The sequence below is a fragment of the Oncorhynchus kisutch genome, linkage group LG5 (genome assembly GCF_002021735.2).
Source record: "Oncorhynchus kisutch isolate 150728-3 linkage group LG5, Okis_V2, whole genome shotgun sequence".
Lineage (NCBI taxonomy): Eukaryota > Metazoa > Chordata > Actinopteri > Salmoniformes > Salmonidae > Oncorhynchus > Oncorhynchus kisutch.
Window position 1 is genome coordinate 63,032,035 of NC_034178.2, and position 20,838 is coordinate 63,052,872.

Below are 20,838 nucleotides of genomic sequence, written 5' to 3' on the forward strand. Positions count from 1 at the left end.
GGTTGTAAAAGTCTCGTGCTGAGTCATGGTAGTAGAAGTCTCATGCTGTGTCATGGTTGTAAAAGTCTCGTGCTGTGTCATGGTAGTAGAAGTCTCATGCTGTGTCATGGTTGTAAAAGTCTTGTGCTGTGTCATGGTAGTAGGAGTCTCATGGTATTAGAAGTCTCATGCTGTGTCATGGTAGTAGAAGTCTCATGCTGTGTCATGGGGTAGAAGTCCCATGCTGTGTCATGGGAGTAGAAGTCTCATCGTATTAGAAGTCTCATGCTGTGTCATGGTATTGATTATTGCTCACTATCTGGGCCGTGATATTGACTGGCTCTTCCAATCGGTGTTATAGGGTTGAGTAGAGCTGCATTCTGCATTACGGTGTTGAGTCAAGCTTCTAGCTCTTCTGCCGTTCATCGTTGTAAAAACAATCTGCCTCATAGTTGTGGTTCTGTAAAGTGGTTACTCGTTGACATTGGGTCTTTCTTTGCCAAGGTTTGCATAGCAAAGGCTAGCTCAGGCCATCTTTTAGCCATATTCCCACAAATATGTGTTCATTTTTCTGAGGATGCATCTTTCCCTCATACAGCCCACACCCAGTCTGTATTTATCAGCGTGATTCCCTTTTCATCTGAGGATGTTTTTATGCAGTAACACTAATTATGCAGTTCCACTGGCTTAGTGGTCAAATTCTGTAAACCTAGGCTGGATCATCTTTTTAAAAGTCATTGTATTTGGTAGAAATCCTTCCAGAAGTTCTACACTTCAGCTGAATCTAGTAATAAATGGTTTGGCTGTTGAACACGTTGATGGTCTGGCTTTTTTATGGCAGTTTTGGAGCGGTGGCTTCTTCCTTGCTGAACGGCCTTTCAGGTTACGTTGATATAGGACTCGTTTTATGGTGGATATAGATACTTTTGTACCTGTTTCCTCCAGTATCTTCACAAGGTCCTTTGCTGTTGTTCTGGGATTGATTTACACTTTTTGCACCATAGTACGTTCATCTCTAGGATTCAGAACGCATCTCTTCCTGAGCGGTATGACGGCTGCGTGGTCCCATGGTGTTTATACTTGCGTACTATTGTTTGTACAGATGAACGTGGTACCTTCAGGCGCTTGGAATTTGCTCCCAAGGATGAACCAGACTTGTGGAGGTCAACTTTTTTTTCCTGAGGTCTTGGCTAATTTCTTTTGATTTTCCCATGATGTCAAGCAAAGAGGCACTGAATTTGAAGGTAGGCCTGGAAATACATCCACAGGTACACCTCCAATTCACTGAAATGATGTCAATTAGCCTATCAGAAGCTTCTAAAGCCATGACATAATTTTGGGGAATTTTCCAAGCTGTTTAAAGGCACAGTCAACTTAGTGTATGTAAACTTCTGACCCACTGAAATTGTGTGGAAAAAGTGAAATAATCTGTCTTTGTTTTTGGAAAAGTTACTTGTGTCATGCACAAAGTCGATGTCCTAACCAACTTGCCAAAACTATAGTTTGTTAACAAGAAATTTGTGGAGTTTTAATGACTCCAATCTAAGTGTATGTAAACTTCTGACTTCAACTGTATATACAGTGGGGCAAAAAAGTATTTAGTCAGCCACCAATTGTGCAAGTTCTCCCACTTAAAAAGATGAGAGAGGCCTGTAATTTTCATCATAGGTACACTTCAACTATGACAGACAAAATGAGAGAGAAAAATCTAGAAAATCACATTGCAGGATTTTTTATGAATTTATTTGCAAATTATGGTGGAAAATAAGTATTTGGTCACCTACAAACGAGCAAGATTTCTGGAAACATCATGCGTTGGGGCTGTTTTTCTGCAAAGGGACCAGGATGACTGATCCGTGTAAAGGAAAGAATGAATGGGGCCATGTATCGTGAGATTTTGAGTGAAAACCTCCTTCCATCAGCAAGGGCATTGAAGATGAAACGTGGCTGGGTCTTTCAGCATGACAATGATCCCAAACACACCACCCGGGCAACGAAGGAGTGGCTTCGTAAGAAGCATTTCAAGGTCCTGGAGTGGCCTAGCCAGTCTCCAGATCTCAACCCCAAAGAAAATCTTTGGAGGGAGTTGAAAGTCCGTGTTGCCAAGCAACAGCCCCAAAACATTACTGCTCTAGAGGAGATCTGCATGGAGGAATGGGCCAAAATACCAGCAACAGTATGTGAAAACCTTGTGAAGACTTACAGAAAACCTTTCACCTCTGTCATTGCCAACAAAGGGTATATAACAAAGTATTGAGATAAACTTTTGTTATTGACCAAATACTTATTTTCCACCATAATTTGCAAATAAATTCATAAAAAATCCTACAATGTGATTTTCAGGATTTTTTTTCTTCTCAATTTGTCTGTCATAGTTGAAGTGTAGCTGTGATGAAAATTACAGGCCTCTCACATCTTTTTAAGTGGGAGAACTTGCACAATTGGTGGCTGACTAAATACTTTTTTGCCCCACTGTATATACCTGAGGCGTACAATGTATTAGCATAGCCTATGTGTATGTTACGTTTGCTATGACATGCTGTGGCTGTGGTTTTTGAGTGTCTTATTGCCTATTGGTCCACATATTTCATTATAGTGATTATGTTCCCCATACTCTATATAATATATATATGTGTGTATGTAAACTTACGACTTCAACTGTATATAGGTAGGAGCTACCGAATGTGATTTTGGACTAAACGGTTCTTGGGAACTACGGTAAGCTTCATAATGTAACATAATGAGACAGGTCAAATGAAGATCGCAATCTGCTTCATCTTCTAACACATTGCACAAGTTGACTCCAGGTATTTACTTAAAGAGTTGCTACAAATATTAAAATGTATTTAAAAACTTTAAATAAATACTTTCAACGGTATTGATGGTATTGAAAAACTCTATCCTGTGGCTTTTTCCAAATTCCCCGGTATACAGTATATATGGGATAGCGCCCAAGTCTAACACATACGCCACTAAACATACCACCAGGGGTCTATTCACAGTCCCCAGTAAGACTAGCTGTTGCCATTGGCGTTGGCTAATGGGGATCCTAATAAATCTAAGCTTCAATGGATGTTTCTCAAATATTTTTATCAAACACATATTATCACGTTTTACATTTGTATCTATAGAGCATCCATGTAATCTTATTTGAGCTAAAAGGCAAAACTGATCCTACTCTGTCATGTTTGATACATACAGCCCCATATGTGTTTTGGAGGAGTTTAGCACCCAGTCTTTCTGACACCTCTGGCGTATTCACTTTGCTGCAAGTGGTGATGGAGAGCTCTGTCAAAACAGCTTACATTATTCAGCTTGCCTCCTTACCTCATTGCTCATGATTTGTAAGTGTGTTTATATTCACATCAGTACAGTATTGAGATTGTTACCCTTCTTTGTCTCCCCTCTATCCCTCCTTCCTCCATCCCTCCATCTCTGCCTCGGCTTTATTTTCACTCTGAGGTGGTGGTGGAGGAAACGCTACCCTTGCGGTGGGGATGCTACCCTTGCGTTGAGGATGCTACCCTTGCATTGGGGATTCTACCCCTGCGGTGAAGATGCTACTCTTGCAGTGTATATGCTACTCTTGAGGTGGAGATGCTACTCTTGAGGTGGAGATGCTACTCTTGAGGTGGGGGATGCTACTCTTGAGGTATGGGATGCTACTCTTGCAGTGGAGATTCTACTCTTGAGGTGGGGGATGCTACTCTTGAGGTGGGGGATGCTACTCTTGAGGTGGGGGATGCTACTCTTGCGGTGGAGATGCTACTCTTGAGGTGGGGGATTCTACTCTTGAGGTGGGGGATGCTACTCTTGAGGTGGGGGATTCTACTCTTGAGGTGGGGGATTCTACTCTTGAGATGGGGGATGCTACCCTTGCGGTGGAGATGCTACTCTTGAGGTGGGGGATGCTACTCTTGAGGTGGGGGATGCTACCCTTGAGGTATGGGATGCTACTCTTGCGGTGGAGATTCTACTCTTGAGGTGGGGGATGCTACTCTTGCGGTGGAGATGCTACTCTTGAGGTGGGGGATGCTACTCTTGAGGTGGGGGATGCTACTCTTGCGGTGGAGATGCTACTCTTGAGGTGGGGGATTCTACTCTTGAGGTGGGGGATTCTACTCTTGAGGTGGGGGATGCTACTCTTGAGGTGGGGGATTCTACTCTTGAGGTGGGGGATTCTACTCTTGAGATGGGGGATGCTACCCTTGCGGTGGAGATGCTACTCTTGAGGTGGGGGATGCTACTCTTGAGGTGGGGGATGCTACTCTTGAGGTATGGGATGCTACTCTTGCGGTGGAGATTCTACTCTTGAGGTGGGGGATGCTACTCTTGAGGTGGGGGATGCTACTCTTGCGGTGGAGATGCTACTCTTGAGGTGGGGGATGCTACTCTTGAGGTGGGGGATGCTACTCTTGCGGTGGAGATGCTACTCTTGAGGTGGGGGATTCTACTCTTGAGGTGGGGGATTCTACTCTTGAGGTGGGGGATGCTACTCTTGAGGTGGGGGAAATCTACTCTTGAGGTGGGGGATTCTACTCTTGAGATGGGGGATGCTACTCTTGAGGTATGGGATGCTACTCTTGCGGTGGAGATGCTACTCTTGAGGTGGGGGATGCTACTCTTGAGGTGGGGGATGCTACTCTTGAGGTGGGGGATGCTACTCTTGAGGTGGGGGATTCTACTCTTGAGATGGGGGATGCTACCCTTGCGGTGGAGATGCTACTCTTGAGGTGGGGGATGCTACTCTTGAGGTGGGGGATGCTACTCTTGAGGTATGGGATTCTACTCTTGCGGTGGAGATGCTACTCTTGAGGTGGGGGATGCTACTCTTGAGGTATGGGATGCTACTCTTGCGGTGGAGATTCTACTCTTGAGGTGGGGGATGCTACTCTTGCGGTGGAGATGCTACTCTTGAGGTGGGGGATGCTACTCTTGAGGTGGGGGATGCTACTCTTGCGGTGGAGATGCTACTCTTGAGGTGGGGGATTCTACTCTTGAGGTGGGGGATGCTACTCTTGAGGTGGGGGATTCTACTCTTGAGGTGGGGGATTCTACTCTTGAGATGGGGGATGCTACTCTTGCGGTGGAGATGCTACTCTTGAGGTGGGGGATTCTACTCTTGAGGTGGGGGATTCTACTCTTGAGGTGGGGGATTCTACTCTTGAGGTGGGGGATTCTACTCTTGAGGTGGGGGATTCTACTCTTGAGGTGGGGGGTTCTACTCTTGAGGTGGGGGATGCTACTCTTGCAGTGGAGATGCTACTCTTGATGTGGGGGATGCTACTCTTGAGGTGGGGGATGCTACTCTTGCAGTGGAGATGCTACTCTTGCGGTGGAGATTCTACTCTTGAGGTGGAGATTCTACTCTTGAGGTGGAGATGCTACTCTTGAGGTGCAGATGCTACTCTTGAGGTGGAGATGCTACTCTGGAGGTGGAGATGCTACTCTTGAGGTGGAGATGCTACTCTTGAGGTGGAGATGCTACTCTTGCGGTGGAGGATGCTACTCTTGCGGTGATGATGCTACTCTTGAGGTGGGGATGCTACTCTTGAGGTGAGGATGCTACTCTTGTGGTTGAGGATGCTACTCTTGTGGTGGAGGATGCTACTCTTGCTGTGGAGGATGCTACTCGTGCGGTGGGGGATGCTACTCTTGAGGTGGAGATGCTACCCTTGAGGTGGGGGATGCTACTCTTGAGGTGGAGGATGCTACTCTTGAGGTGGAGATGCTACTCTTGAGGTGGAGGATGCTACTCTTGCGGTGGAGATGCTAATCTTGAGGTGGAGGATGCTACTCTTGCGGTGGAGGATGCTACTCGTGCGGTGGAGGATGCTACTCGTGCGGTGGGGATGCTACTCTTGAGGTGAGGATGCTACTCTTGTGGTGGAGGATGCTACTCCTGCGGTGGAGGATGCTACTCTTGCGGTGGAGGATGCTACTCGTGCGGTGGAGGATGCTACCCTTGAGGTGGGGATGCTACTCTTGAGGTGAGGATGCTACTCTTGAGGTGGAGGATGATACTCTTGCGGTGGAGGATGCTACTCGTGCGGTGGAGGATGCTACTTGTGCGGTGGGGATGCTACTCTTGAGGTGAGGATGCTACTCTTGAGGTGGAGATGCTACTCTTGCGGTGGAGGATGCTACTCTTGAGGTAAAGATGCTACTCTTGAGGTGGAAATGCTACTCTTGCGGTGGAGGATGCTACTCATGCGGTGGAGATGCTAATCTTGAGGTGGAGGATGCTACTCTTGAGGTGGAGATGCTAATCTTGAGGTGGAGGATGCTAGTCTTGCGGTGGAGGTGCTACTCTTGGGGTTGAGATGCTACTCTTGTGGTAGAAATACTACTCTTGCGGTGGAGGATGCTACTCTTGTGGTAGAAATGCTACTCGTGCGGTGGAGGATGCTACTCTTGCGGTGGAGATGCTAATCTTGAGGTGGAGGATGCTACTCTTGCGGTGGAGGATGCTACTCGTGCGGTGGAGGATGCTACTCGTGCGGTGGGGATGCTACTCTTGAGGTGAGGATGCTACTCTTGTGGTTGAGGATGCTACTCTTGTGGTGGAGGATGCTACTCTTGCTGTGAAGGATGCTACTCGTGCGGTGGGGGATGCTACTCTTGAGGTGGAGATGCTACTCTTGAGGTGGAGGATGCTACTCTTGCGGTGGAGATGCTAATCTTGAGGTGGAGGATGCTACTCTTGCGGTGGAGGATGCTACTCGTGCGGTGGAGGATGCTACTCGTGCGGTGGGGATGCTACTCTTGAGGTGAGGATGCTACTCTTGTGGTGGAGGATGCTACTCTTGCGGTGGAGGATGCTACTCTTGCGGTGGAGGATGCTACTCGTGCGGTGGAGGATGCTACTCGTGCGGTGGAGGATTCTACTTGTGCGGTGGGGATTCTACTCTTGAGGTGAGGATGCTACTCTTGAGGTGGAGATGCTACTCTTGAGGTGGAGATGCTACTCTTGCGGTGGAGGATGCTACTCTTGAGGTAAAGATGCTACTCTTGAGGTGGAAATGCTACTCTTGCGGTGGAGGATGCTACTCATGCGGTGGAGATGCTAATCTTGAGGTGGAGGATGCTACTCTTGAGGTGGAGATGCTAATCTTGAGGTGGAGGATGCTAGTCTTGCGGTGGAGGTGCTACTCTTGGGGTTGAGATGCTACTCTTGTGGTAGAAATGCTACTCTTGCGGTGGAGGATGCTACTCTTGTGGTAGAAATGCTACTCGTGCGGTGGAGGATGCTACTCTTGCGGTGGAGTTGCTACTCTTGAGGTGGGGGATGCTACTCTTGAGGTGGGGGATGCTACTCTTGTGGTAGAAATGCTACTCTTGCGGTGGAGGATGCTACTCTTGTGGTAGAAATGCTACTTGTGCGGTGGAGGATGCTACTCTTGTGGTAGAAATGCTACTCGTGCAGTGGAGGATGCTACTCTTTCAGTGACATGCTTAAGTGAAGTAGATACTCTGTGCACTATGTAATCAAATGTAACTATTTGTCGTGTAATCCGTTGGGTCATTTTCTAAGCCCCCAGGCAGACGAAGACACTGGAGTTCACCTCTCCACTGTGTCAACCGAAGACTCCATGATAATGGCAGTATAGATACAGGCCGTTTTCCTGACAAAATGTCAACACAGCCTACATAAAGTGGCCTCTTACCTTCTTACCCTGCTTTTTGTCTTTATTTGGAGGATGAAGATTTAGCCTTTGAATGTTTGCTTCATGTGAGTGGATGTCCATGGTATTGAGGGTTAGGCCATCAGAAACATGTTTACAAAATTTGGATCTGGGTTTTGAGTCACCTCAGCCTAACACGTCAATTACTGCGTTCTGAAGGTATCGAATCACCTGAAGTCTTTGATTTTATCAGGAGAAAGACAACTCTCACACTGTTGCTGAAAAGGTTTCTAGCAAAGGTGACTTGCCTGTGGGATTTTGGCAACTGGTGGCCTGTGACACTGTTCTGTGTTGACTATAACATTTTGGGCAAGAAATAAGACTCGTTACGTCAAACAATTTTCACCTGGAAATGTACTACCTTCTTCTCTGACACACACACACACACACACACACAAGATGGCGTAGCAGTCAGACATCTTGTCGTGTCGTGTCCCTTGTATATATAGTTTTTTTAAAACATATTTTTCTTTGCATATCTTTTAAAACATTTTGCTAAACCTCAACATCTAAATACTCTCCTGCAACCCGCCTCACCCAATGTAGTGTGGATCAGCTTTTTTTTTCTAAAGTATTTATATTTACTTCGGATCCGGAACCCCTCAACTGAAGCTAGCCAGCTAACTACCAGCTATCAGTCAGCAAACCATTGCTAGCAGTCATCAGCTAACCGGTCATCAGCTAACCTTTAGCTCGGAAAGCTCTTGCCAGTTCGAACAACGCGACTCTAACCAGAGCATAACGGACCTATTATTTTTATCCCCGGATTCCCAATGCAAACGGCACATTTTCAGCTGGATCTTCACAACTAGCTCACTAGCTAACCGCAACCCCGGATGATTACTCCTGGCTAGCGTTTCCATCCACTTAGCTTGAAGCTAGCCCGGCCAGAGCTCCTGTGCTACCACCGAAGCATACTCCTGGGCTACAATATCCGGACCCACGACCGGTCTATCGATGTCACCGCATGAAGAGGCATAAACAGACTCACCCCATCGCGATGTCCCCCAAAGGCTAACTTTCTAGCCCTTGCTATCTGCTTGCTTGCTAATTCAGCCTGCTAACTGCTAGCTTGTTTAGCCCCGGTCCGATAACTGCTAGCTTGTTTAGCCCCGGCCTACTAACTGTTAGCTTGTTAGCACAGGCCTGATAACTGTCTGAATCGCCGCGTCCCCAGCCAGCCCAACCACTCACTAGACCCATATTTACTTTCAATCTCTTTTCGATTTTTAATTTGATTATACCTTCCGGTAACCTGCCTCACCCAATGTGATACGGAATCGCTATTATTGTAAATTTTTAGAACACATTCAAGAACCTCCAGAAGCTAACCAGCTAACTAGCTACAAGCTATTTAGTCATTGTTAGCCGCTGCTAGCGGCTTTTACCTTCTGCACAGCCAGACAGTTTTTTTTACCTGGATAATACTCACCAGTCTAGCTTCCCTGCCCCATCCACCGCTGCCCCCTGGACACTGATCACTTGGCTACATAGCTGATGCATGCTGGACTGCCCATTAATCACGGTACTCCATTCTGCTTGTTTATGTTTTATCTGTCGGCCCCAGCCGCACTCAGGCTCTGTGTGTAGTTAATCCGACCCTCCCTGCCTAGTCAACCCCATTTTACCTGCTGTTGTTGTGCTAGCTGATTAGCTGTTGTTGTCTCATCTACTGTTTTAGCTAGCTCTCCCAATTCAACACCTGTGATTACTGTATGCCTCGCTGTATGTCTCTCTCAAATGTCAATATGCCAACAATATACTGTTGTTCAGGTTAGTTATCATTGTTTTAGTTTACAATGGAGCCCCTAGTTCCACTCTTCATACCCCTGATACCTCCTTTGTCCCACCTCCCACACATGCGGTGACCTCACCCATTACAACCAGCATGTCCAGAGATACAACCTCTCTCATCATCACCCAGTGCCTGGGCTTACCTCCGCTGTACCCGCACCCCACCATACCCCTGTCTGCGCATTATGCCCTGAATATATTCTACCATGCCCAGAAATCTGCTCCTTTTATTCTCTGTCCCCAACGCTCTAGGCGACCAGTTTTGATAGCCTTTAGCCGCACCCTCATACTACTCCTCCTCTGTTCCGCGGGTGATGTGGAGGTAAACACAGGCCCTGCATGTCCCCAGGCACCCTCATTTGTTGACTTCTGTGATCAAAAAAGCCTTGGTTTCATGCATGTCAACATCAGAAGCCTCCTCCCTAAGTTTGTTTTACTCACTGCTTTAGCACACTCTGCTAACCCTGATGTCCTTGCCATGTCTGAATCCTGGCTCAGGAAGGCCACCAAAAATTCAAGATAGAACTGCCAAAGGGGGAGGAGTTGCAGTCTACTGCAGAGATAGCCTGCAAAGTAATGTCATACTTTCCAGGTCCATACCCAAACAGTTCGAACTACTAATTAAAAAAATTACTCTCTCCAGAAATAAGTCTCTCACTGTTGCCGCCTGCTACCGACCCCCCTCAGCTCCCAGCTGTGCCCTGGACACCATTTGTGAATTGATCGCCCCCCATCTAGCTTCAGAGTTTGTTCTGTTAGGTGACCTAAACTGGGATATGCTTAACACCCCGGCAGTCCTACAATCTAAGCTAGATGCCCTCAATCTCACACAAATCATCAAGGAACCCACCAGGTACAACCCTAAATCTGTAAACAAGGGCACCCTCATAGATGTCATCCTGACCAACTGGCCCTCCAAATACACCTCCGCTGTCTTCAACCAGGATCTCAGCGATCACTGCCTCATTGCCTGTATCCGCTACGGAGCCGCAGTCAAACGACCACCCCTCATCACTGTCAAACGCTCCCTAAAACACTTCTGTGAGCAGGCCTTTCTAATTGACCTGGCCCGGGTATCCTGGAAGGACATTGACCTCATCCCGTCAGTTGAGGATGCCTGGTCATTCTTTAAAAGTAACTTCCTCACCATTTTAGATAAGCATGCTCCGTTCAAAAAATGCAGAACTAAGAACAGATATAGCCCTTGGTTAACCCCAGACCTGACTGCCCTCGACCAGCACAAAAACATCCTGTGGCGGACTGCAATAGCATTGAATAGTCCCCGCGATATGCAACTGTTCAGGGAAGTCAGGAACCAATACACGCAGTATATTAAGAAGTATATTAAGAAGTATAATAAGAAGCTAAGGCCAGCTTCTTCAGGCAGAAATTTGTATCCTGTAGCTCCAACTCCAAAAAGTTCTGGGACACTGTGAAGTCCATGGAGAACAAGAGCACCTCCTCCCAGCTGTCCACTGCACTGAGGCTAGGTAACACGGTCACCACCGATAAATCCATGATTATCGAAAACTACAACAAGCATTTCTCAACGGCTGGCGATGCCTTCCGCCTGGCTACTCCAACCTCGGCCAACAGCTCCTCCCCCCCCCGCAGCTACTCGCCCAAGCCTCTCCAGGTTCTCCTTTACCCAAATCCAGAAAGCAGATGTTCTGAAAGAGCTGCAAAACCTGGACCCGTACAAATCAGCTGGGCTTGACAATCTGGACCCTCTATTTCTGAAACTATCCGCCGCCATTACCGCCCTATTACCAGCCTGTTCAACATCTCTTTCATATCGTCTGAGATCCCCAAGGATTGGAAAGCTGCCGCAGTCATCCCCCTCTTCAAAGGGGGAGACACCCTGGACCCAAACTGTTACAGACCTACAGTGCCTTGCGAAAGTATTCGGCCCCCTTGAACTTTGCGACCTTTTGCCACATTTGAGGCTTCAAACATAAAGATATAAATCTGTATTTTTTTGTGAAGAATCAACAACAAGTGGGACACAATCATGAAGTGGAACGACATTTATTGGATATTTCAAACTTTTTTAACAAATCAAAAACTGAAAAATTGGGCGTGCAAAATTATTCAGCCCCTTTACTTTCAGTGCAGCAAACTCTCTCCAGAAGTTCAGTGAGGATCTCTGAATGATCCAATGTTGACCTAAATGACTAATGATTATAAATACAATCCACCTGTGTGTAATCAAGTCTCCGTATAAATGCACCTGCACTGTGATAGTCTCAGAGGTCCGTTAAAAGCGCAGAGAGCATCATGAAGAACAAGGAACACACCAGGCAGGTCCGAGATACTGTTGTGAAGAAGTTTAAAGCCAGATTTGGATACAAAAAGATTTCCCAAGCTTTAAACATCCCAAGGAGCACTGTGCAAGCGATAATATTGAAATGGAAGGAGTATCAGACCACTGCAAATCTACCAAGACCTGGCCGTCCCTCTAAACTTTCAGCTCATACAAGGAGAAGACTGATCAGAGATGCAGCCAAGAGGCCCATGATCACTCTGGATGAACTGCAGAGATCTACAGCTGAGGTGGGAGACTCTGTCCATAGGACAACAATCAGTCGTATATTGCACAAATCTGGCCTTTATGGAAGAGTGGCAAGAAGAAAGCCATTTCTTAAAGATATCCATAAAAAGTGTTGTTTAAAGTTTGCCACAAGCCACCTGGGAGACACACCAAACATGTGGAAGAAGGTGCTCTGGTCAGATTAAACCAAAATTGAACTTTTTGGCAACAATGCAAAACGTTATGTTTGGCGTAAAAGCAACACAGCTCATCACCCTGAATACACCATCCCCACTGTCAAACATGGTGGTGGCAGCATCATGGTTTGGGCCTGCTTTTCTTCAGCAGGGACAGGGAAGATGGTTAAAATTGATGGGAAGATGGATGGAGCCAAATACAGGACCATTCTGCAAGAAAACCTGATGGAGTCTGCAAAAGACCTGAGACTGGGACGGAGATTTGTCTTCCAACAAGACAATGATCCAAAACATAAAGCAAAATGTACAATGGAATGGTTCAAAAATAAACATATCCAGGTGTTAGAATGGCCAAGTCAAAGTCCAGACCTGAATCCAATCGAGAATCTGTGGAAAGAACTGAAAACTGCTGTTCACAAATGCTCTCCATCCAACCTCACTGAGCTCGAGCTGTTTTGCAAGGAGGAATGGGAAAAAATGTCAGTCTCTCGATGTGCAAAACTGATAGAGACATACCCCAAGCGACTTACAGCTGTAATCGCAGCAAAAGGTGGCGATACAAAGTATTAACTTAAGGGGGCCGAATAATTTTGCACGCCCAATTTTTCCGTTTTTGATTTGTTAAAAAAGTTTGAAATATCCAATAAATGTCGTTCCACTTCATGATTGTGTCCCACTTGTTGTTGATTCTTCACAAAAAATACAGTTTTATATCTTTATGTTTGAAGCCTGAAATGTGGCAAAAGGTCGCAAAGTTCAAGGGGGCCAAATACTTTCGCAAGGCACTGTATATCCATCCTGCCCTGCCTATCTAAGGTCTTTGAAAGCCAAGTCAACAAACAGGTCACTGACCATCTCGAATCCCACCGTACCTTCTCCGCTGTGCAATCTGGTTTCCGAGCTGGTCACGGGTGCACCTCAGCCACGCTCAAGGTACTAAACGATATCATAACCGCCATCGACAAAAGACAGTACTGTGCAGCCGTCTTCATCGACCTTGCCAAGGCTTTCGACTCTGTTAATCACCATATTCTTATCGGCAGACTCAGCAGCCTCGTTTTTTCTGATGACTGCCGTGCCTGGTTCACCAACTACTTTGCAGACAGAGTTCAGTGTGTCAAATCGGAGGGCATGCTGTCCGGTCCTCTGGCAGTCTCTATGTGGGTGCCACAGGGTTCAATTCTCGGGCCGACTCTTTTCTCTGTATATATCAATGATGTAGCTCTTGCTGCGGGCGATTCCCTGATCCACCTCTACGCAGACGACATCATTCTATATACTTCCGGCCCGTCCTTGGACACTGTGCTATCTAACCTCCAAACGAGCTTCAATGCCATACAACACTCCTTCCGTGGCCTCCAACTGCTCTTAAACGCTAGTAAAACCAAATGCATGCTTTTCAACCGTTCGCTGCCTGCACCCGCACGCCTGACTAGCATCACCACCCTGGATGGTTCCGACCTTGAAAATGAGGACATCTATAAGTACCTAGGTGTCTGGCTAGACTGTAAACTCTCCTTCCAGACTCATATCAAACATCTCCAATCGAAAATCAAATCTAGAGTCGGCTTTCTATTCCGCAACAAAGCCTCCTTCACTCACGCCGCCAAACTTACCCTAGTAAAACTGACTATCCTACCGATCCTCGACTTCGGCGATGTCATCTACAAAATAGCTTCCAACTCTCTACTCAGCAAACTGGATGCAGTTTATCACAGTGCCATCCGTTTTGTCACTAAAGCACCTTATACCACCCACCACTGCGACCTGTATGCTCTAGTCGGCTGGCCCTCGCTACATATTCGTCGCCAGACCCACTGGCTCCAGGTCATCTACAATTCCATGCTAGGTAAAGCTCCGCCTTATCTCAGTTCACTGGTCACGATGGCAACACCCACCCGTAGCACGCGCCCCAGGAGGTGTATCTCACTGATCATCCCTAAAGCCAACACCTCATTTGGCCGCCTTTCGTTCCAGTTCTCTGCTGCCTGTGACTGGAACGAATTGCAAAAATCGCTGAAGTTGGAGACTTTTATCTCCCTCACCAACTTCAAACATCTGCTATCTGAGCAGCTAACCGATCGCTGCAGCTGTACATAGTCTATCGGTAAATAGCCCACCCATTTTACCTACCTCATCCCCATACTGTTTTTATTTATTTACTTTTCTGCTCTTTTGCACACCAATATCTCTACCTGTACATGACCATCTGATCATGTATCACTCCAGTGTTAATCTGCAAAATTGTAATTATTCGCCTACCTCCTCATGCCTTTTGCACACAATGTATATAGACTCTCTTTTTTTCTACTGTGTTATTGACTTGTTAATTGTTTACTCCATGTGTAACTCTGTGTTGTCTGTTCACACTGCTATGCTTTATCTTGGCCAGGTCGCAGTTGCAAATGAGAACTTGTTCTCAACTAACCTACCTGGTTAAATAAAGGTGAAATAAATAAAAATAAATAAAATAAACACACAAACACCAGTGGCATAGCCAGAACTATAGGTAAAGCAGCGAATTGCTGCAATTTGACACATTTTACCATGGGGCAATGACAAAAAAGTTGTAGTTTTATAGCTAATCTCATGCTATTCTACACATTCTGCTATTAGGCTGATAGAACATTTAGCTGTTTTAAAGCTAATTGAAGCTATAAATATACGTCTGTTGACTGAATAAAGCTCTGGATTATGAGCTATCTTGTTTGCTAAATTAACAAATGAAATATGCAGTGGCATGGTGCATATAGCCATAGAAGCACAGTGACATATGCCTCAATGTAGTCATATTCGTGACTTATTGGAGGTGTGGCTTTCAGTTAGTTATTTTTGGCAAGCCATCTCGTGAGATTGAATGTTATTCCAGTTCACCTGTTCTGATATATTTAATAAAATATGAAAAACCCAGTGCACTGCTTGGTATGCATTCCATCCTATAGTGTTTGCATGTTTAGTTAAAAATACAAGTAATGTCCTCTTTGGAACACAGACAAATGAGAAGCATAAAAAAATATAGCTCCCATGCCTACACCCCTGACACACACACACATCCTTTGATACTCTTGTCTGTTTGTGCTACTAGCTTGGCACACCTGATTTGGGGCGTTTCTCTCATTATTTTTTATTTATTTAATATATTTTAGAATAAGGCTGTAACGTAACAAAATGTGGAAAAAGTAAAGTGGTCTGAATACTTTCCGAAGGCACTGTATATACAGGAGCCACAATGCAGCCATCGGAGGTCATAAGACAGGTCAGATACTGACTAATCCATCTGAGTTCATAGGACAGATCACATACTGACTAATCCACCAGAGGTCATAGGACAGATCACATACTGACTAATCCACCAGAGGTCATAAAACAGGTCACATACTGACTAATGCACCAGAGGTCATAGGACAGATCACATACTGACTAATCTACCAGAGGTCATAGGACAGATCACATACTGACTAATCCATCTGAGTTCATAAAACAGGTCACATACTGACTAATCCACCAGAGGTCATAGGACAGATCACATACTGACTAATCCACCAGAGGTCATTGGACAGGTCACATACTGACTAATCTACCAGAGGTCATAGGACAGATCACATACTGACTAATCCATCTGAGTTCATAAAACAGGTCACATACTGACTAATCCACCAGAGGTCATAGGACAGATCACATACTGACTAATCCCGCTGTGTGCTTTTCAGGTCAATGGTCACAAAAGTTCATTTTTCTCTCTCTCTCTCTCTCTTTCTCTGTAGTGATGGAAAATACGGCTGTGAGTACCTCCACTCTGGCCAATGAGGAGTTTGACAGAAACGTACCGCGGATCTGCGGTGTGTGTGGGGACAAGGCCACCGGTTTCCACTTCAATGCCATGACCTGCGAGGGCTGCAAGGGTTTCTTCAGGTACGGACACACACACACACACACACTCCTGGCAACAACAAGCCCTTTTGTTGTGGGTATACACACACACACAGAAAGCTACTTTACGCCCAGTCGTCCACGCTTACATAAGAGCACGCACAAACATACTGTGTCATACTATGCATGCTTGTTCAAGCGCCCAGACATGCATACATTTACAGGTCATCACACGCTGAAGCACACACACGTACTGTACACTCAACTATTTAAAGTAAGATGCACCAAATGACCTCTCCTCTATGTGTGTGAATGTGTGCATGTCTGTTTTCCTGCATGGGTCCATTTTTCCACAGCTCATGTGTAACACCTCTTCTCAGAGTAGAGCAGGCAGGCCCATTGCCCTAGCGACTCCAGACTCCACACAGACACAGCTTGTAAACATGCTGCTGGAGAGCCAGTACTGTTCTTCCTTCAGACAAGCCTGTGTCAACACAGTTCATGTATAAAGACAAAGACCGAAAAATGTGTATTCTTTCCATACTTATGTCCCAGCAGCCCTTGGCTTACACTTTGTTTTCAGGCAGGTGTGTGTGTGCGCGTGTTTACAGATGTAGGATATTAATTTGATCATCCTATTGCAGGAGAATGTTCCTACAATGCAGGAAATGTAAAACGTGTGTTGTATTTGAGATATGAAAAGGCTTCTGAACTTTTCTATTTCCACTTTGACATTTCAGACTTGATTTTCCCTTATGAAAAATGTATCAACCTCTAGAAAAATGTCCATTAATTATAATCCACATAATAATTCACATTTCCTCATGCTGCAGGATTATTTTCCTGCTGTAGCAAACTGGCTCAAATTAAGATTCTACATCTGTATGTGTGTCAGAGAAGGAGGAAGAAGATATTTCTTAACATATTTACAGTAATTACACGTGTGGGTGTTTGTGTGTGTGTGTGGGATATATGCGGGGGGGTGCGTGTGCACGTCCGTGTGTTTGTGAGTGCACGCGTTTGAATTTTTCCACGTGGTGTTACAGCCTGAATTGAAAATGTATAACATTTAGATTTTTTGGTCGCTGGCCTCAACACCATACTCTATAATGCCACAGTGGAATTATTATATATTTTTTTTTTTTACAAATTAATAAAAAATGTAAAGCTGAAAAGTCTTCAGTCAATAAATATTCCACCCCTTTATTATGGCAAGCCTAGATAAGTTCAGGAGTAAAAATGTGCTTAAGTTACATAATGAGTTGCATGGCATCACTGTGTGCAATAATAGTATTTAACATGATTTTTGAATGACTACCTCATCTCTGTACCCCACAAATATAATTATATGTAAGGTCCCTCAGTCAAGCAGTGAATTTCAAACTCAGATTCAACCACAAAGACCAGGGAGATTTTCCAATGCCTCGCAAAAAAGGGCACTTATTGGTACATGGGTAAAACATTGAATATCCCTTTGAGCATGGTGAAGTTATTCATTACACTTTGGATGGTGTATCAATACACCCAGTCACTACATAGATACAGGTTTCCTTCCTTATGTTTGGGACAAATCCAATAAAACACATTACTGAGTACCACTCTCCATATTTGTCAGCATATTGGTGGCTGCATCATGTTTTGGGTATTTGTATGTATTAAGGATTCCCATTAGCTGTTGCCAAGGCAGCAGCTACTCTTCCTGGGATCCAAGCACATTAAGTCACTTACACTACATATAAATAAATACAAAATAAACAGTATCATATAACAGTATTACACATCTACATACAGTTAGGAAGTTTACATACACTTAGGTTGGAGTCATTAAAACTAGTTTTTCAACCACTCCACAAATTTCTTGTTAACAAACTATAGTTTTAGCAATTCGGTTAGAACATCTACTTTGTACATGACACAAGTAATTTTTCCAACAATTGTTTACAAACAGATTATTTCACTTATAATTCACTGTATCACAATTCCAGTGGGTCAGAAGTTTACATACACTTAGTTGACAGTGCCTTTAAACAGTCTTTAGAAGCTTCTGATAGGCTAATTGACATAATTTGAGTCAATTGGAGGTGTACCTGTGGATGTATTTCAAGGCCTAACTTCAAACTCAGTGCTTCTTTGCTTGATATCATGGGAAAATCAGAAGAAATCAGCCAAGACCTCAGAAAAAAAATAGTTGACCTCCACAAGTCTGGTTCATCCTTGGGAGCAATTTCCAAACGCCTGAAGGTACCACATTCATCTGTACAAACAATAGTATGCAAGTATAAACACCATGGGACCACGCAGCCATCATACCGCTCAGGAAGGAGACGCGTTCTGTCTCCTAGAGATTAACGTACTTTGGTGCGAAAAGTGCAAATCAATCCCAGAACAACAGCAAAGGACCTTGTGAAGATGCTGGAGGAAACAGGTACAAAAGTATCTATATCCACAGTAAAACGAGTCATATATCAACATAACCTGAAAGGCCACTCAGCAAGGAAGAAGCCACTGCTCCAAAACCGACATAAAAAAGACAGACCACGGTTTGCATCTGCACATGGGGACAAAGGTCGTACTTTTTGGAGAAATGTCCTCTGGTCTGATGAAACAAAATTAGAACTGTTTGGCCATAATGACCATCGTTATGTTTGGAGGAAAAAGGGGGAGGCTAGCAAGGCGTAGAACACCATCCCAACCGTGAAGCACGAGGTGGCAGCATCATGTTGTGGGTGTGCTTTGCTGCAGGAGGGACTGGTGCACTTCACAAAATAGATGGCATCATGAGGCAGGAAAATTATGTGGATATCTTGAAGCAACATTTCAAGACATCAGTCAGGAAGGTAAAGCTTGGTTGCAAATGGTTCTTCCAAATGGACAATGACCCCAAGCATACTTTCAAAGTTGTGGCAAAATGGCTTAAGGACAACAAAGTCAAGGTATTGGAGCGGCCATCACAAAGCCCTGACCTCAATCCTATAGAACATTTGTGGGCAGAACTGAAAAAGTGTGTGTGAGCAAGGAGGCCTACAAACCTGACTCAGTTACACCAGCTCTGTCAGGAGGAATGAGCCAAAATTCACCCAACTTATTGTGGGAAGCTTGTGGAAGGCTACCCGAAGCGTTTGACCCAAGTTAAACAATTTAAAGGCAATGCTACCAAATACTAATTGAGTGTATGTAAACTTCTGACCCAGTTGGAATGTGATGAAAGAAATACAAACTGAAATAAATAATTCTCTACTATTATTCTGACATTTCACATTCTTAAAATAAAGTGGTGATCCTAACTGACCTAAAACAGGGAATTTTTACTAGGATTACATGTCAGGAATTGTGAAAAACTGAGTTTAAATGTATTTGGCTAAGGTGTATGTAAACTTCCGAAGTTCAACTGTATCTACAATACAAAATGTAAAATACCACCATATTACAATAGACTAGACAGCTGCCCTGGGGAATTCCTGATACTAACTGGATTATGTTGGAGAGGCTTCCATCGAAGAACATCCTCTGTGTTCTGTTAGACAGGTAACTCTTTATCCACAATATAGCAGGGGGTGTAAAGCCAAAATCTGTTTTTTCCAGCACTAGACTATGATCGATAATGTCAAAAGCCGCAATGAAGTCTAACAAATCAGCCCCCACAATCGTTTTATCAACCTCCCGGCCTATCATTAGACAATTGTGTAAGTGCTGTGCTTATTGAATATCCTTCCCTATAAGCATTCTGAATGTCTGTCACTTTGTTTACTGTAAAATAACATTGTATCAGGTCAAACACAATTTTTTCCAAAAGTTTACTAAGGGTTGATAACAGGCTGATTGGTCGGCTATTTGAGCCAGTAAAAGGGGGCTTTACTATTCTTGGGTAGCGGAATGACTTTTGCTTCCCTCCAGCCCTGAGGGGACACACTTTCTAGTAGGCTTAAATTGAAGATATGGCAAATAGGAGTGGCAATATCGTCCGCTATTATCCTCAGTAATTTTCCATTCAAGTTGTCAGACCCCGGTGGCTTGTCATTGTTGATAGGTGAAAAAATGGTTGTCTCTTCCACACGGACTTTACAGAATTCAAAAGTACAATGCTTGTCTTTCATAATTTGGTCAGATATACTTGGATGTGTAGTGTCAGTTTGTTGCCAATGAAGATAATTAAAACATTGAACATTCAATAAATGTGCAAAAATGTAAAAATAAATCAATTCACTTTGTCGTTAAGGGTTATTGTGTGTAGATGGGAGGGAAAGTGTTTTTAATTGTTTTCAGGCTGTAACACCACAAAATGTAGAATAAGTCAAGGGTTATGAATACTGTCTGACGGCACTGTATGTCCTAACATATTTACCTTAATATGTGTGTGTTGCACTGAATATCTTTGTAGCATGACCCTCTCTCTCTCTCTTTCCCTCTACTGGCATGTGTGCATGTGTGTGCTTCTTTGAGTAGGAACCAGAGAAGAGGTGAAGGACATCAATATTTATGGAATGACACTGTGATTACACATTTCGGTCACTACTAACTGATTGATAGTAGTACCGGGACGATAAACCGTAAAAAACCGACACCAACCGAACAGACCACTTATCAAGCACCTTATGCTGATATTGTTAAATATAAGTAGGCTATACTAGAGAAATGTGAAGTTTGAAATGAAATGTGTCTGCTAGTACAGGGGCTAATGAAAGTATTCACCCCCTTTGGCTCCTATGTTGTTGCCTTACAACCTGGAATTAAAATAGATTTTTGGGGGTTTGTATCATTTGATTTACACAACATGCCTACCACT

The 20,838-nt window shown here is 44.5% G+C and overlaps 1 protein-coding gene across 4 annotated transcripts in view; it reads left to right on the plus strand.

The window, feature by feature from the left end:
* Positions 1-20,838, plus strand: part of LOC116374233 (vitamin D3 receptor B-like) — a 100,321-nt gene that overhangs the window by 37,165 nt on the left and 42,318 nt on the right. For all 4 annotated transcript variants that reach the window (XM_031825633.1, XM_031825634.1, XM_031825635.1 and 1 more), the window contains one exon: positions 15,950-16,097. In XM_031825633.1, coding sequence (XP_031681493.1) covers positions 15,950-16,097 — 148 coding nt within the window. The remainder of the gene's footprint in view (positions 1-15,949; positions 16,098-20,838) is intronic.